The 18,733-nt window shown below is 41.9% G+C and overlaps 1 protein-coding gene across 40 annotated transcripts in view; it reads right to left on the bottom strand.

Annotated features, from left to right (window-relative positions):
* PHF3 (PHD finger protein 3) overlaps positions 1–18,433 on the bottom strand; it is a 46,322-nt gene extending 27,889 nt beyond the window's left edge. For 3 of the 40 annotated variants that reach the window (XM_083606902.1, XM_083606934.1, XM_083606924.1), the window contains exons 1-2: positions 18,097–18,412; positions 9,295–9,471 (exon numbers count right to left, since the gene is read on the bottom strand). Coding sequence is in view for 13 of the 40 variants with exons in the window: in XM_083606934.1 (XP_083463060.1) it covers positions 9,295–9,397 (103 nt within the window). In the remaining 27 variants the exon portion in view is untranslated. Of the gene's footprint in view, positions 1–9,294; positions 9,564–17,464 lie in introns of all 40 variants that reach the window. The other 37 variants (XM_083606900.1, XM_083606921.1, XM_083606910.1 and 34 more) reach the window with 31 other exon arrangements.
* Positions 18,434–18,733: the final 300 nt, after the last annotated feature.

Genomic DNA, 18,733 nt, shown 5'->3' with positions numbered 1-18,733 from the left:
AAGAAAGTCATAACAGCTTTTGCAGTCAAAGCTAATCACTCAGTATCTCCTCAATTTATTTATCTGAATTATTTATATACTGCATTTAATGGGTGATATCCAACCCCGTCATCCCATTTCCCCCCTCCCCTCCCCAAATCTGCTTTGAAGTGGTAGGGAAAACACATCTGGGGGCAAGCGGGGCGTGGCAGGGGGAAGTCCTTTTGTGATAGTAGAAATCATTGTGCTTACAGGGCAGTTCCTTAGCACTACACTGGATACAAGCCTTGTACACAAGACAGTGTATACAAATACATTAAAACTACATTAAAACTCATTCAACTTCAGGCCAAAATAAATACAGTGATACCTCGGGTTAAGAACTTAATTCATTCCGGAGGTCCGTTCTTAACCTCACACTGTTCTTAACCTGAAGCACCACTTTAGCTAATGGGGCCTCCCGCTGCCGCCGTGCCGCTGGAGCATGATTTCTGTTCTTATCCTGAAGCAAAGTTTTTAACCTGAAGCACTGTTTCTGGGTTAGCGGAGTCTGCAACCTGAAGGGTATGTAACCCGAGGTACCACTGTATATTAAGTTATTGTGAAATATGCCAAAAATCTATACTTCTCTACAAAACTGCCACTTTAAGAATAGTTTCAGCATCTTGATACCAGTTATCTTGACACCTGCAGTCATATTCCATCAATGTCATATCTACCCTAGGAATCAGCAACTGAGAAGCCCTATGTTAAAACTGGCCCCTTAAGAGATGGCCCTGCTCATACTTCTATTCACTTTGACCTGCATTTTTAAAAGAACTACCCACAAGGATAAAAGGAAAGGAAGGAGAACAGCATATTAAAGCGGCGGCAGGGGGCAGGGAAGGATCTTCCACATACAACCCCTTCTGTCTCCCTTCACTTTCATCTTTACCAATCTGAAGACTCAGAAAGAAGAGGTAGACTTTGTAACAAGGCAGCAGAGGAAAATACTTCTGCCAGCCTCCACTACCCAGCAAGGAAGGGTGAATGGAGTTCTCCCCACCCTGCCCTACTGTTTCATATACTGTGAAGTAAGCGGGTGAATAGACTTGTCCCCAGGCATCCTACATTCCTCACTATAATCTCCATTTTCATTCACAGGAACATCAGCTGCTATCTAATGTTCTGCACATTTTTGTAAAAAAAATCAAAAAGATACAGGACAAAAAAAAATCAAAAGCAACTGTTCTGAGACACCAGAACAAATGCCTCCTAACTGCAAAATCCCGCACACGACAGCAACTTTTTAAAGAAAAGAGGATATTCATAATTTCAAGGCCTTTTCAGATGCAACAAGACAGAAAAACATGGGTAACAAGCACTTGCCGTCATTATCTTCTAGAAGAAATGAACAACAAAATGACTAGGACAATAAAGTAAATTAGTTGGATTAGGAATCACCACACGCACAATGTGGAAATATTTAAAATACAGTATCTTCCTAATTAAGGAAGTAGACCGTGAACATGATATTTCATCAGCTCTGCTGAGAGACCAGCTCCACTGAGCTGCTCCTCTCCCTCAGTTATTTCCATTCTAGGGGGTCTCATAGGAACTACTATATAACTTTAAAAATTGGTCCTAAGCTTACTTGTTTTCTCCCCCATACCCCAATCCATTTTATATCATGTCTTTTAAGTGTAAACCTACTGGCAATGACTATTGTATTTTTATTTGATGTCATGTAAGCCACTATAGGAGGGGACGCGGGTGGCGCTGTGGTGTAAACCACTGAGCCTTGGGCTTGCCGGTTGGAAGGTCGGCGGTTTGAATCCCCCTGACGGAGTGAGCTCCCGTTGTTCGGTCCCAACTCCGGCCAACCTAGCAGTTCGAAAGCACGTCAAAGTGCAAGTAGATAAATAGGTACCACTGCGGAGGGAAGGTAAATGGCATTTCTATGCACTGCTCTGGTTCGCCAGAAGCAGCTTAATCATGCTGGCCATATGACCCGGAAAAACTGTCTGTGGACAAACGCCGTGAGCACCGCAACCCCAGAGTCATTCGTGACTGGACTTAACTGTCAGGGGTCCTTTACCTTTACCTTTAAGCCACTATAGGAGCTTTTTGAGCTGAATAAAAATGCTTTAAATAAATATACATGCACACAAACGCCAGAAAAAAGTAACATACCAAACTCCAAAGGAAAGAAATACAACATGCACTGGAAATGAAGTAACAAGGGATGAATTCCAACTACCAGAAATCTGACAACATAAAAGAAAATGTAGTCATAACAAAGAGTCAAGTTTCTACAAGTACTAAATGATTATGCTTTGGAAGAACTAAACGTGGAACCAGTAGGGAGGCATTTCTAGTCAGTAATCCATATCCTTTAATAGCCTAATCCTCAAGGGACATTTAGACAGGTGGGTGGGACTGCCCACCTACCAATTTCCAAACATCAGATGACACATTTTGCTTTGCCTCTGAAATTTTAACTCAAACCACTTGGATAAAGAAAGGCACATATCCATTTGGCTCTGCCAGTATTGTGCATTAGCAAGTAATATTTGAAAAGACTGGAGAATATCATTAAATACCATTTTACATTTTGCTATTAGCAAAGCTATTGTACAAAGCAAGTGGATAAGGCATGGGTCCTAGAAATAACACAATCCCTACAATTCTAAAGTTCTTTGTTTTGTTTTTGCTGGCCTGGTGGTAGTATAATGTGTATTTTGTATGTATACAATTTCAAGTTGGGGCTACATTTGAAGGTGACCCGGAAACTACAACTAATCCAGAATGCGGCAGCTAGACTGGTGACTGGGAGCGGCCGCTGAGACCACATAACACCGGTCTTGAAAGACCTACATTGGCTCGCAGTACGTTTCCGAGCACAATTCAAAGTGTTGGTGCTGACCTTTAAAGCCCTAAAGGGCCTCAGCCCACTACACCTGAAGGAGCGTCTCCACGCCCATCATTCTACCCGGACACTGAGGTCCAGCGCCGAGGGCCTTCTGCCAGTTCCCTCACTACGAGTAGCCAAATTACAGGGAACCAGGCAGAGGGCCTTCTCAGTAGTGGCGCCCGTCCTGTGGAACACCCTCCCACCAGATGTCACAGAGAACAACTACCAGACTTTTAGAAGACATCTGAAGGCAGCCCTGTTTAGGGAAGCTTTTAATGTTTGATGTATTACGGTATTTTAATATTTTGTTGGAAGCCGCCCAGGGTATAAATAATAAATTATTATTATTATTATTATTATTATTATTATTATTATTATTATAAGTTAAATTCCTAGCATCTATTTAAAGGAGTTAAGGATTCTTCTAGATGTTTGCTCTTAAGACATGGGACTGTATGCTGCTCCGAGGTGTTCAAAATTAGCCAGGTGCTTTTTGCTACTGGCGCACGTCCAATTGCAATTACATTGAGCTTTCTGGGCGCCATGTTGGCAACTACAGTTTAAAAAGCTCTATCCTACTCCATAATTCATACCATTTTCATTTCCACTGTGCATGTTTCTCCTTCTTGCATACTGGGGCAAGTGAACTGTTATAAGAGCAAGCTACAGAGATCATAGAATCATAGAACTGTAGCATTAGAAGGGATCCCAAGGGCCATTTCATCCAACCCCTAGCGAAAAGACATTCCGTTGTGGCAAACACAACATAAGATTCAAGGTACCATTTGGCGACCACCTTATATACCAGAATTTCTAGCACTGGTTCTGCCTCCTTGTACTGTTTCAGAAGCAGACTTGCACCTATATAAAAATGTAACAGGGGGCCCTGGGTCCCGTGCCACCTGGATATTGCCCTGCCTGTAAGTTTGGATATGCCATGTCAGAAAGCTTCTCCTCCATGCACCTGCGTCCAGAGGTTGCTCTACGCAGATAAATGTCAAGTAGCCAAACCAGTCCCAAGAGAAGTATAAAGGTAAATGCCTCTAACAATGCTCACCATTTGTCATTAGCTTGATTGGGTAGACTGATGGAAGAGCAGGATCCACTCGGGTCTTCCTTGCATTTTAAGCAAGAGAGCCAAGGGAAACAAAAAACCTGCCAGACAGCTTCACCACACTACGAAACAATGGTCAGTATCTAAAGAAACCCAAGAACTTTCACTCAGTGGATTTTAATAAATTCAATAAAGTTTATTTAAAAATTATTTCTGACTTCAATAAACTTTCACGCTTGGGAAAGTCTCCTGAGTTTGCCATGGAGCAAACAAGTCAAAGCTCCATAGGGCGCACAGAATTAATTGCATGAAACTATGGATCCTAGCCAAAGAGCATAGAAGCATATGCTAACTAGTATTACACTAGCTAGGGGATGAGGGGAAGGAAGAAAGACATGGAACAAGATGTCAGATTGTAAACACCCTTTAGGAGCATATATCAAAGCAAATACACAAAAAAAGTTCCATTTGCTATTATATCATTAGGAGGATAGCTCAGAGAACAAAGGTCTTAGAATATTAAAAGCTATATTTTTAGAAATGCAATGATAGGTCTGTAAGAACTGTCAACCACCAGTGCAAACTACTAGAGGCATATATTAGGGTAAGGAGGAAAAAGGCATCAATGTTTATATATAGAGCAGGGTTACTATATTTCAAAAAGTAAAAATCCAGACAAAAAAGTTGTTGAGCTTCTTATTTTGAGCCAAAGTTGAGCTTTTTTCGCAAAACTGCAAAGAAACAAGACATTTTTGAGCTATTTCTAAGGAAAATCAGCAACAATGACCCAGCCAACATGGGCTGCCATACGTCCAGATCTTCCAAGACATTTAGCCGTTTTCTGCTCAGACGCTGCTTGCAGCCGCAGTATTCTCGATATGACCGGGAAAATTCAAACGTGTGGCAACCCTAATATATAGGATGCCTTTATATTATGCTTCTTTACAAGCTAATTAAAAAATGGGGCTGTGGAATTGAAAGGCAGCACACACTGCTCTGAACGATCAGCCAGGTTATCAAGGGCCAGTGGGAAGGTGTTCCTCTAGCATCCCAGGAAGAACATCATGTTAAGGAGGAGACCAGCCTCATCCCATCCATTGAGAATAGAAGGGGCAGCTCAAGGGTAAATGCTTTCCCCACACCTGCCAAAACAATTGTCAGCTCCAGCTACCAATTGCCCCAAGACTGCAGAAGGAAGGGAAAAGAGAAACTCAGACCTCATCCATTGGCCAAAGGAAAAAGAACCGCCATCTTCTATTCAACCAAGAACACCAGCAAGATAAGATCAGGCAGGCCCAAACAGGAAACAGATGCTTATAGCTTAGCAGAAAATACATTTATGAAATCTACATGTACAAATGCCTCAGTGTCTTTCAGATCAAATACCCTGCGCTACACCCTAGGATACTCAACTATCTATTAGATTTTGCCCACTGAAAATTCAGAAAAGTGTAAGCTGACAATGGAAACTATCAATGTCACCTGCTAAGTTATAACATAATGCATGTCAGGTTCTTAAAAGAATTTTGTTAAATCCAATAGTGTCCCTCACACTAATCAAAGGCTGTTTGATCCAGCAGGTGCTTTTATCAGTGGAATGGGAAAGGAAATTGTTTTTGCTGATTCCCCCTCCACTATGCACACCCCCAAAACTCTGTTCCAAAGGACTGAAAGACCTTTTACAATAGCATGGGAGATGGAGTGGGGTGGCTGCAGGGGGAGCAGGATTACCTCCCTCCTCCCTACTGATTGAAAATCTATGCTGGGTTTTTTTTAAAAAAACCACATCTTTCAGCATGTAGGACACCACTGGATACAAACTACTAGAGTTAAGTTTGATACATAAAATCTAAACTGTGAAGTGCCCCAGCTGCTTCAGAAACTTCTATAAACTGTCATTTGCATTCCAGGGAGCTGGATATCATGCTTTCAACAAGGTACAGTATGTTCAGAGATCTAAGAGAGCACAAATGGTGCACTCAAACTGGGGCAACTATGAGGCACCACAACTATGACATCCAATAGAAGGTGAGAGGCGGGGAGTAGGGCTTGGTGGGGGAGATTTTGGCATCACACAGGGTGCCAATGAAATTTGGAACACCAAGGTTTGCCACTGCTATGTTGGTTGCCGTCAAACTATTTCTGGCTAGGACTGTGACTTTTCTGACTAGACATCCAACGCTTGCTCAGCATGCACAACTTAATGGGGAAGAGACGGAAGTATAAGCCAAATTGCTAGTAAAATGTTTGATCAATTCCCTTTCTACAAAATCTGTCAAAGTCAGTGATCAAAAGAGAAAAGTCAACATAGCTACTACTATTTTCCAACAATATTTGCAAGAAATTGTCAGTGTCTACCAAAAAATTAATAATGGGGGGTTGCTTTTTCTGCATCTCTGCATAACTGTTCTGTCCCCAACCAAATCCCGAGTATAAAAATACCATTATTAGGAGCCCACCGTGGCCATAGCAGGAATCCTGGACTGGAAAAGTACTCAGTAATTTTCTACTAAGGCCATTCAGTGTAAGGTTCATTGATTAAAAGATGATAAAAGCATAGTTAAAGACTGGTTTCTTAAACTGTTTCTTCAAAACAACAGCATTTGCTACACTGTGACCCATGAAAACAAATAAACAGTAGTGTGGCACCATAAAGATTAACACATGTATTATGGTATAAAGTTTTGTGGACTACAGTCAATTTCATCAGAAGCCAAGTTAGTCTTAAAATGGTACAAAGCTGTTGCTGCAACAGACTAACAGAGAGATCCTATACAATCTTACTCAGAAATAAGTCCTACTGAGTTGAATGGGCCCCATTCATTCTCAACTACAGAATTGTTGCCTAAGGTGGTTAGCCCTCTGGAAAGCATTACATCTGACCAATGTTTCTTTTAAGAGTTTTAAACACATTGCCTTCGGATGGAAGTTCAATTTTCATCAGTAGCCACTTTTAATGCTCAATTATATGCAAAGCATTTTTTCCTCTCCCAGGCTTTTTAAATTCCTTGTTTTTAGTTCTTAAAGCTATCTTGTATACTCCTTGCTAATTTTTAAGTGTTGCTTACTGATTTTACATTGCTGTGTGGGTTTACACTTTTTATTAACCCTGCACTGTGTTGTTTTTTTAATTGTTTGCATTAGTATATTAAATTAACCAGTATAGAAATGGTTAAATAATAAATAAATAAATGCCATGAAATTCCTCCTATTCTTTTCCACACTAATATTCAAGGAGGAGTTGCGTGAACAGGAGCTGGCCGCAACAATAACATGGGAAAAGCAGGATGTTAGGATCGTGTGGTGGCTAAACACTTGCTTAGAAGGGAGACTGAATGATTGCATGGGTTTGAAAAAGATGTGTAATTATTTGCAAAAAGACATATAGATTCCAGCATGAGTTTGACCAAACTGCAGGAGGCAGTGGAAGACAGGAGTGCCTGGTGTGCTCTGGTCCATGGGGTCACGAAGAGTGAGACACGACTAAACGACTAAACAACAACAACAACAAAATATAGATTCCAATATGTCAGTAGCCTAAATAAGCTACAATCTCTGATCTGCCCCGTTGAAGGAAGTTAAGATACAGCAGAGGTGTTCCTTTGCGGGAAGGGCTGCAACTCATTGGCAGAACATCTGCTTCCCATATATAAAGTCCCAAATTCAATTCCAGGCATCTCCAGGTAGGACTAAGAAAGACTCCTGCTACTGCCAGTCAGTGTAGACCAGGGATGTCCAACAGGTTGCAGTCAATCGCTGTCTCATTTTCCTTTGCCCCGCCTCGCCCCCTCTCCCCTCCCTGCATCTTCTCCTCCTGATCTCTGGAATGGAAGAGGGAGTTTTTGGTGTGAGGCAAATTGCTTCCACAGTGATCGTTTGGTGAGTGACTAATCCCCTCCCTCCTTCTATTTTCCCAGCCCCCCCCAAACTGGAACCCCAATAAAACGGTGCAATTCCCCTCTCTAAAAAAACACTCAACAACTTTGACCTGAACCCTTAAAAAAGGGTGGTAGATCACTGCCATATTGTATAGACAATACTGAGCTAGATGGACCAATAATCTCACTCAGTATAAGACAGCCTGATAACGGTGCAGTGGAAAATAGCATTTCCACTGTACCTCCTACCTCCAATCCTGACCACTGGAAGCAGAAGGGCCCAGTGGCTCTGTGCTCCATTCAACCCCATTGTTCGTGGCTGGCAGTCAACTTGCTCCATAAGGTACTATCATTTATGATGACATTACACAGTGAACCACCATAGAATGATCAAATTTTAACATTAAAAGTACGTAACATAGTAGGCACCCCAAACAAGAGAACCATTTTATAGTAAATACCCTATAAGTCATCCAAAGGAAACGTTCTGCATTGACATCATCTACCTGATGAGTGCATATCCAATCTGCTCTGTAAACCCTTTAATGACGATTTGCTGCCACTGTGAGGAGCCTTCATAAGAGAGAAGTTTCCAAATAAAGAACTGTGAGGGGAGAGAGAGCTTGTGCTGGCCATCAAGCAATGGCTTTTTCCACCTGCCTTGCCCCACCCTGCAGCCCTAGGAGTATTTCCCAGACAATGACTTTGAGAAGAGCAGAAACAGCTGGGAAGAGAGAAGAAGAGTTCAGGGCTTCTTTTTTTTTAGTAGTTTTGTAAGTTGTGTGTCCTTGTTTCTCAATTTGATCCTTTTACATGGTGCTGTATGCTTTGTGGTATTTTATGCACGGTAATTTGCCATCAATTTTATTGATTATAGTTTAGTAATTATTTATTGCAATTGTTAAGTGCAAACTATTTAACTATTATTTGCTGATATTTAATTTTATTATTTACTATTATATTCTAATGGATTATTGAACACCACTTTACTCAATGCAAGTTGTTTATTTTAAAGTTATGCTTTTATCATGACTTTTTTGTATTGGATCAGATTGTTAGGTGTGTGATCTTTGCTGTCTATTTTGTTGAATTCTTCAGCTTGCAAACTGCCTTGTGTATAGGAATATAGAAAGGCGGTATACAAATTAAAAGTTAAATGAAATGAAAGTACCTCAGTCAAATCAAGAGGCACGCTTTCTGAAACGAGTGCAACCTAAAACTGCAATGCTATGCAAACCAAATCCCTATTTTAGTAAGATAAACACTATCTGAAAATAATCCTAAGTATTCCTCTCCACAACTTATTTTAAAGCTCTTCAATAAATATAATGGTTACCTCAAGTGAAGTGAAGGAAAGCTAGTGGTTTAACCTTAGGCTCCAAGCCATGAAGCAGAGTGGGGGGAAAGGATTCATGTTTTCAGAGCAAAATGGAACAACACCAGCTTCTGCTCTATTCAAAAGTGTATACTTGAAAAATATTAAGATTTACCTGTTGAACAAGGCATCTGGAAATTGGGATCAGTGCTATCCAAAACAGGCAAACAGAACTGAGCACTTGCAGATCCTAGCATAGGGTCCTTATCACTGAGCATGTTCTTCAGCGAATCCTCTAAGACATTTTGACTTGTACTAAAATCCTCACAGACTTCATTCTCCACGTTGGATCCTAGAAATAGGGCATCATCTAAGTGTTCAGTAGGAATTAAATGATTAAATGTATCAACTATATCCATGAAGACTCCTGTGTGTCTTTAATCCCTATAGAAAGACAAGAAAAATACCATAAGAAAAATAAGCTATGAATTATAAAATTACCTAAAAATTAATAATAAATTTGAGCTGGCTTTTTACTATTTTGAATACCTCTTCAAAAATAGTTTCTTTCTCTTTTTATAAAAAAAATTGTATTTGCTTTATTTAAAATAATTTTCAACAACAAAAAACTTAGCAATTTAATTTTAGGTTTGGTAAACTTTATATATGGGTCAAATGCACATATGGTAGTAACCCGAGCCACGGAGGGGGCCATATTTACAGAACAAAAGCACTGTAGTTTCTCCCCACTTGCTAACTTTGCAAACTTTTTTTGAGAAGCCTGAGGTAAAATAATTGTAAAGGGTCTCAGAACATACCCTTGTCCACTGCTTTTCCCCTGAAACCCCCTCCTGCACCTCTTTTTCTCTCAGTAAAGTTTCCCAGGTATGGGGTCTCCCACATAAAATGAGAAAAAAAACAGTGGAGAAAAGAATTGTGATGTGAGCAAAAGCAGCAAGGGAAGAATTACCGTATTTTTTGCACCATAACACTCACTTTTTTCCTCCTAGAAAGTAAGGAAAAATGTCTGTGCGTGTTATGGAGCGAATGCCTACGGATGGCGGGGGAATCTGCTGCAGTCGTGAGCAGAGGATCCATGGTTCCCCTTCCTTCCCTCCTCCGTGGCTCGCTTTGAAACAGCAAAGCGGGAGAAGAGCTGCTGAGTGGGGAGGAGGGAGGGACAGAGAGCCTGCTTCTTTAAAGGAGCAAAGCAAAGTGTAAGCGGCTCCTGTCCAGTTGGCTCCTTTAAAGCAAGCAGGCTCTCTGTCCCTCTCTCCTCCCCACTCAGCTTGCTACATAGCAGCAAAGTTTTTCATCTCGCTAAGCCGGGGATGAGCGGGGAGGAGGGAGAAAAGCAGAGCCTGCTTACTTTAAAGGAGCAAAGTGGGAGAGGAGAGGAGCCTTCTCCCTTTATACCCCTCTTCTGCATTATTAGCAGCATCCTTCTCCACCCACCCCACGCGTGCTCCTTGTCCCTTGAGTGCTTTTCCTTCCCTCCCCACTTAAAACGTGGTTACAAAGCACGGATCCACATGGATCCTCAGGATTTTTGCACTCGGTCACCCCAAATTCACCATCAGATCACATAGCATGTCCATGGCTACATCTTGCACCAAAAAAATCACGCACCCACTGTTGCCTGGGACTGCAGTGGTGCAAAAACGTGGTTACAAAGCGTGGATCCACATGGATCCTCAGGATTTTTGCATTGGGCTACTCCAAACTCACTGTCAGGTTACATGTCTGTGGCCACAGCATGAACCACAAAAATCATACATCCACTGTTTCATTTAGAATATTTTTTTCTTGTTTTCCTCCTCTAAAAACTACGTGCGTGTTATGGTCGGGTGCGTGTTATAGAGCGAAAAATACGGTAAGTACCTCACACCCACCTGCTTCTATTCCCCTAGAAACTGAAACCCCACCCCTATCTAGCTGCAAGGATCAGTCAAGCTTTGCAGACCCATATTTGCCACCAGAAGTGTACATCAGCCCTAGGTTTACATTAAAAAGTAAAGCATTCAAATCTGGATGATTCTTATTTGATCATCTTGTCAAATAGGCTGCTAATCTTTTAAAATCCCCACTGAAGTTGACTAAGTTGTATATTAACTCTGAAAAACTGTAATCTGAAGGGAGAATCAGTATCTCAGATATGTCAAAATCTGCCATCATAATGTGACAGCCATCTTTCAATCCAAAACAAGTTAAGATATGTATTCCTATATTAATTCAATTTAATACATGAAAAATAATATTAAGCCTTATTATAAAAGTTAGAGTAATTTTTATGAAGCTCTTATCCAAGATAAAACAGTATCAGCACAGACTAACATATCTCTCCAGACATAAATTGTTGCATTAAAACCAGCCTCAATTCAAAAGACCCTTTTAATATGAAGAGCATATAAAACTCTACCATTTACAGTTATGATAGGCAACTGCAACAAGTCTAAGGAGAGCTGAATTTTAGCAGAGTTTTATGTCTGCATACAGAAAACAGTAAATCCTATGGAAATGTACAGGGGATGGATGAACTTCCCCTTATAAGCTTCAATTTCAACAGTCAAACCTTCAATTGTTGGGCAAGTTTTTAGAATCTCTGCAAACTAGTTTAGCTGAAAGACTCAAAAGCATCATGGCCACCACACTTTTGGCAAAACTTCTAAAGCGTTGCCTACTGAAAGAAAGCCATTTTCTAATTAGGTAAATGTGATTACTTCAGGTAATTGTTGCTTTTCAATTTGATTATGCAGAAGTCATAACACTAACTGCATTGTCATAGAACTGCTTGACTGAAGCCACCAACTGTCAGGATTCAATTCAAGTTTAATGAGAGTTTGTTGTGCTTGAGGTATGCCACAAAAACCTTTGGCAGTAATTATGATATACCACAAGGTACACTGTTGTTTCCTATTATAAGGATGCTAGGAAGCTGTTTCTGTTCACAAGACATTTACAACTTTGGAACCAGCATTGGTTACTTCATCTTGCCTATTTAAAGGGCTACATCCACAAGGCATCACCTGTAAAGGACTCTTATCTGAAACAATGCATCACTGTAAAAATCTTGAAGTCTCTGAATGCTCTAATGAGCATTTGTCTAAGCAGCAGCTTTGTATCTATCTTATATCAGCTCTTGTCTCTGTAGAAGCTGGGTCATTTTTCAAATAGAAGCATTCTGTGTAGTTATCTGATGTCTGCAAATGGGAGTCTTTGGCAAAAGACACCCCATTTCCCTTATGCTCTCTCTGCCACCAGTATCCATCACTCAACACTCATGGCTAACTCCTAGGAGGAATGGTAACTTCTAGTTGGTAAAATATCAAAGCAATCTTCCAAACTCAAAGAGTGACCAGTCCCTACATTTTTTTATACTGTGCACTACATTTTGTGCATTGCAACTGCTATCAATATAAGGAATATTACAGAGAATGAAAAACAAAAATATTATTCTCCACTCAATTTAACACTAGTTAGGTGTCCCAGATCATCTGCAGTCCAGGAGATTCTAAAAGATATGCAAAAGCCTTATGAGGTCCATAATCTTCAAGGTACAATTTGCAAGTTATAGACCCACTATTGGAGGAGACCCAAGCAGCCCAAGCTCATATGAAGAAGCTATCTCTCAACAATCCTCAGGAAAATCACAACAATTCTAGATAATTTCTGCTGTTTTTAAGTGCCTTAAGAACACAAGAATAGTACTGCTGAATCAGACCAAAGGCCTATCTCCAGTGTTCGAAATTAGCAAGGTACCAGGCACATTTTGTGACTGGCATGGGTCCAATTGCAACCACAATCCACTACCCACATCTCTAGATGCCAGGACAGAGCCAGAACACAGCAGAAATGGAACTGCAGTGATGAATATACTTGTGCCTCAGTTAATTCTCAATTGCTTAAAAAAAAGATGTTGCCTTCTCTTTGATTAGAGTGTCTAAGGATTAAAAATACATTTCAAAATGTCAAGGATGAATTGTGAACATTAAATAAGAACCCACCCACAAGTGTGATTCAAAATATTTAAGCCAATATCTGATTTCAAGATCCACCTTTACAGATTCCAAAGGGGAATTTGAATGCCATATTGATTTCAATCTCACTAAAGGTGTCTTGTGCCTTCCAAACCCCAGACAATTTCACTCAACAGGTGCTTAAGCAAAACCACAAATAGTAGGTCACATTTTCATAACTTCAGTCAGTACCCATAATTTGTGGAGGACTGCACTATGAGTAAGATTTGCCTATGCAGATAATACAGAATATTATCAATGTTGTATCACAATGTATTTCAAGTCAACAAGTTTAATTTCCAAAATTAAGGAAACAACACTTCCAAGCTAAAGTTTCTTCACTTGTTCAGCTGTACTTTAAAACAATACTAGATTGCTCTGCCACTTCCCTTTTAAAAAAGCACGCACATAAACACACTGCAACCGTAGTTGAAATTTCAGTAACCTCAACCAAAGTCAGGCTCTTTCATATGGGGCAGTTTCCTTTAATCCTTAGCACACTTACTTGAAGTAAGTACCAGAGAAATAAATTGAATTTCTATGTAAAGAATTCATGCTTTGTCCATTGCTCATGCACAACTGAATTGTCTACACTTCCAAAAATTGAGTAATCTACCTAATCAGAACAACCTTTAAGGAGCTATGTCCCAACTATGGTATATCCTCCTATGTTGCTTAGGGGTGCAAAAAACAACATGTTTATAAGCCTTCCAGCAGGCTGTAATATAGGGCCACCAAGTTTGGCATGCCTTCCTGAAAGGCTAAAAGAAGCCATGGTGATCATATGAAACACTTCATCAGTCATCAACATAATCAAGCAGGAAATCAAAAGCCGGAATACAAGGATCTATGGCTAGAACAATTCAGTCAGGTGTGCAGTTTCATTTTGTCCTCTTCCAAGCTAGCCCAGACAAATGTGTCATACAACCAGGATACTTCTTCCAAACACAGAATTAACTGTTTTCATCTCAAAATGCCTAAAAGCATGCCAACTAGTATGCAGTTTTTAAAGACTGGAGTAGTGCACATTTTCATTTATTGCAATCAATTTCTATCTCATTCATTATCTAGATCTCAACACACATATTGGTGATTTGAAAGTATGACACCGTGAAACCATCAGAATAAAATAACCATGTTTTTAGAAGTACTGTAAAAAGAACATCTGCTTAAACCATATCCAGTCTGATAGTGTATCCAAGAAACACTGAGACTTGAACCACAATGTAACTCTAAGGAAAATGAATTCCAAGACTGCAAAGCAGCTTACTAAAGACCTCTCTTCAAACCCTTAGGGCATCGTTTTGGCATACAGATGATACAGTCCAAAAGAGCACTCTTCGTCTACTCTAAAATGTGTATGTTGGGGCAGGAGGGGAGAAATCTTTGAAGTTCTACAGTGAGAAGGATGCTCCACATGAAAACATGCAAGGTCACAGCACTGAACAGTACAGGGGAAAACAGGAACAAGTTGTTATGGCTGGGGTAGAGAGATGCAACGGAAGTGAAACAGGTAACACAGTAGTGGTACCAAGAACAGTAAGAATTCCTTACTTTATTTACAAACCAAAGTAGTTTAAAAGGAAACACCAGTTAAAGTCAACCTGAAAATTATCTGTAAATTAATACAATTAATATTTCAGATCAATTTAACTGTCATGACCTGCATCCCTTTCTGTTGCTTATTTTGTACATAATTTCAGTGGCATGGCTATATTGTGACAACACTTTCCAATACTTTTTTTTCCCCTGAATCAAAGTACTTTCTCCATCTTAGTCCATTATACACACTACAGAATAAGCAACCAATGCACTGAGACTGTAATTAATATATATATCACACACACCTACTGGCTACTGAGAGATCACAAAACACCACAAGTGCTATGGATGCACTCAGCAAAATGTGCAGCAGTAACATTTCTCATACCCAACTATAATTACTTCATCTTTGTGCTTTAATTCTTGAGAAGTTCCCCCTTCTGACCACAGATCACACAAGACATAAAATTACCATTTACAACGTGGAACTACGGCTTCTGTAAATTCCCCCCCAAAATCGGAAGGGCTCCTCAATAAACACAACTGGTCTGGGCTGTTTAAGACCTGAACATGTGATAGCTATAACTGCATAATAACAAATTATCTGTAGCATTTGATCACAGAGGAAGTTGATGAGGAACAAGATGGAAAGTTGAGGGGCAGGGGGCTCTGCAGCCTTTTCACAGCATGTCTGAATGCTGCAACCAAACCAATTATTATTAGATGGATCAGAGTATGTTTTAGGCATCCCTAAAAACCTTGTGGCGCTGTGGGTAAAACCTCAGTGCCTAGGACTTGCCGATCGTATGGTCGGCGGTTCGAATCCCCACAGCGGGGTGAGCTCCCGTCGTTCGGTCCCAGCTCCTGCCCACCTAGCAGTTCAAAAGCACTCTTAAGTGCAAGTAGATAAATAGGGACTGCTTTATAGCGGGAAGGTAAACGGCGTTTCCGTGTGCTGCGCTGGTGCAGGCTCGCCAGCTGCAGCTTCGTCACGCTGGCCACGTGACCCGGAAGTGTCTTCGGACGGCGCCAGCTCACGGCCTCTAGAGCGAGATGAGCACGCAACCCCAGAGTCGGACACGACTGGCCCGGACGGGCAGGGGTACCTTTACCTTTTTAAAAACCTTGCTCTTAAAGTAACCATAAACCAGCAACATTAAAACACATAATACATCAATGAAGAACTACATCATGAACAAGTGCTAAAAGTTATTGTAAAGCAAGTTTGAAAAACTGAAGGAAGTCAGATTAGCCTCAACCAGGGCCACGGCCTTTTCAACACTGGCTCCGGCCTGGTGGAACGCTCTGTCTCATGAGACCAGAGCCCTGTGGGATCTGCTTTCTTTCCACAGGGCCTGTAAGACAGAGTTGTTCCACCTGGCCTTTGGCTTGGAACCAGCCTGATTCCCTCCCCTTCTTTCCTTTTCCTTCTGTGATGGAATCCCTTTTTTAGGACTTCCCTGACTTTTCTGGCCCACGTTGGATAGTCGGCCTTGGTGAAGATTTGACGTTTTCTCCCCCCAAACAGTTTTTAATCTGGGCTTCCATTGAAATGAGGCTGCATTTTAAGTAGTATTTTAATCTTGTTTTTAAGTTGTATTTTAATCAATTGTTTTTATACCTGATGTTAGCCGCCCTGAACCTGGTCTTGGCCGGGGAGAGCGGGGTATAAATAAATTTAAATAAATAAAGTAAATAATAAATAAAAATGTTATACTATAAAAGCGTATCTTACATTTGGTGAAAGATTTTTAAGTGGCTGAGCAATTCTCAAACTTACACTTTAAAAGTATAAAAATCTAATCATTCTTGAGAAGGTTCTAAATATGCACATTTCAAGTTGAAAGGCCAGAAATGCTTAGGATGCAATCAGTAAGAAATATCAGTGAAAACATCCTAGGTTTGTTAGAGAAGCTAATCTGCAGATGATTAAGAAAAAGACATCAACGTATAGACCACGCTACTGTAGCAAATTCAAAAACCATCAGGAACGAGCATATGAGCAGCTGATCAGTGTGAGTGGGAGGGTGAAGATAGGCTTGAGTAATGTAATAAAAAGTCAGGTGATACTACTGGCTGAACACTCTGAACACTTGGGAATGTGCAGTGTGTTTTGGAGCAAGGCAAAGGTAAGGGTGTATACGCAATAACATTTGTTGCCAATTAGTTATTCACCAACCCTTATTTTCTCTACCTTTTCAATGCATGCTTAGGTGTAAAGTGTGATAATGCAAGTCCAAGTGGTCCTGAAGAACAGTGGTTATTCTGGACCAACACACACACACACTGCACAAGCATGTTGATAAATAACCATCACCAGAGGAATGAAATCTGCAAGGTGGACACAGAGATGGAGATACACCAGATTTGGAGAATCTGTGTCCCTCCAAATGCTACTACACTACAATTCTCTTCATCCCTGGCCTGGACATCTGAACATGTTTGCTAGGGCCAACGGGAGCTGGAGTCAAACAACATCCAAGGAAGCACAGCTTCTCCATCCCTACTCTACACATGAGAGTTAAGTTCTATGGAGCTCAAGGGGGCTTACTTCTTCTGACTTACAGCACTTTTCTGTGTGACAACATTTTAGTTGTCTGATCTGCCCTGCTGCATTTTAAAGCTCTTATGACTGGGTCTTATGCTTGCATGACCACTGGGAACCACCACCCCTTCTCCCTCAACCCCCAAGCACAATATAGCTAACTAATGAAAGGCAGTTTAACAGATACTTTAATAAACAATTCTACACTAAAAAAAAAAAGGCCGAAATCCTAAAACACTTACCAAGAAGGAAGTCTCATTGGACTCGCTTGGCCTTACTGCTGAGTAAACCACCATGGCTTAAAAAATGGCTAGCTAACACTGTTAAACTGGGGGGAAAGGGGAAAATCGGGATGAATTAGCAGCCCCTAAAGGGAGCAGCGAAGTGGGATTCGGAACAGAAGGGAAAGGGATGGGGAAGCTGTGCCACAGGCCCTCCAAGGGGAGCACGAGGGGGCCTTGCTCCTGGGGGAAGCCTGACAGGGGGCGCACGAGGAAGGGGGCGGGGTCAGGAGCCCCCAGCGTGGAGGGGGGGGGAAAGCGGTGGTTAAAACAGAGGAGGCTACGAAGACCCGGATGACGGGGGGGTTCGGGCGGAGGCTCGTTCGTGGCGGTGGGGGGGGCGTTAGTGCTGCACGCGCGAGGCCGGATCCGTTCACTACGAGTAGTAACCCCCACCCTCAGCCCCCGCCGCGCGACGCTTTTCAACTAGGCCGCGCTCCTGACCCCCCGACGCCGCCCAGAGATTATATTTACCTGCCTCGGCTAGGGGCACGCGCTCCCTCTCTTGGCCGGCTACTGGTGTGTTTTTTTTCTCCTCTCCCCCCCCCCCCGCTCCGCGCTCCTTTTTCTCCCCTCCCCCTCCCTTCTCTTACGTTTCTCTTCTTGCTCCGCAGCCCCAGGCCGGGGAGGAGGGATGATGGGGGGAGGAGGAGGAGGAGGAGGGAAGGAAGGAAGGAAGGCTGGCTGGCTGCTGTGCGGAAGTGGAAAGGGCACGCGGAGGGGGTGGGAGTTGGAAGTGGGCGGAGACAAGAACGGACGGACGGGACTGCTTCGGCTGGCTAAAAGGGGAAAGAAATACAGAACTACTCCCCCCCCCCACTCCCGGCCAGCAGGTGGTCTCTCCCACTCGTGGGCCGGCTGGCCGCGTGCCGACGCTGGAGGCCCCGCGTGCCTCACTTGAAAGCGTCGGGTAGTGAGAGCCGGAGGCCGAGGTCACGTGACGGCGCTGTTTTACCCTGCGCGTGGCTTTGCGCGTGCGCTTTGACGCTTACTTTCCATCTACCGTAATAAATAAACATATTTCGAGTTTTCTGAGCGTGGGACAGTTAATTTGTTTTGTTTCTTCTCCTCCTCTTGCGTACAGACCTGTGCTGCTGACTGCTGTTGCTGAATAATATCTTCCTCTCGTGCGACCCTCTCCCCCGGGTTTCACTTTTCTTAACGTTTACGGTGCACCACCTAACGCACGTTTTACTCGGAAGTAAACCCTATTGAGCACAATGGGGCTTG

This window comes from Podarcis filfolensis (genome assembly GCF_964270895.1).
Source record: "Podarcis filfolensis genome assembly, chromosome: 3".
In the NCBI taxonomy this organism is placed as follows: domain Eukaryota; kingdom Metazoa; phylum Chordata; class Lepidosauria; order Squamata; family Lacertidae; genus Podarcis; species Podarcis filfolensis.
Note: the sequence above shows the minus strand (reverse complement) of the source record. Positions and strands in the feature narration are given on the sequence as shown.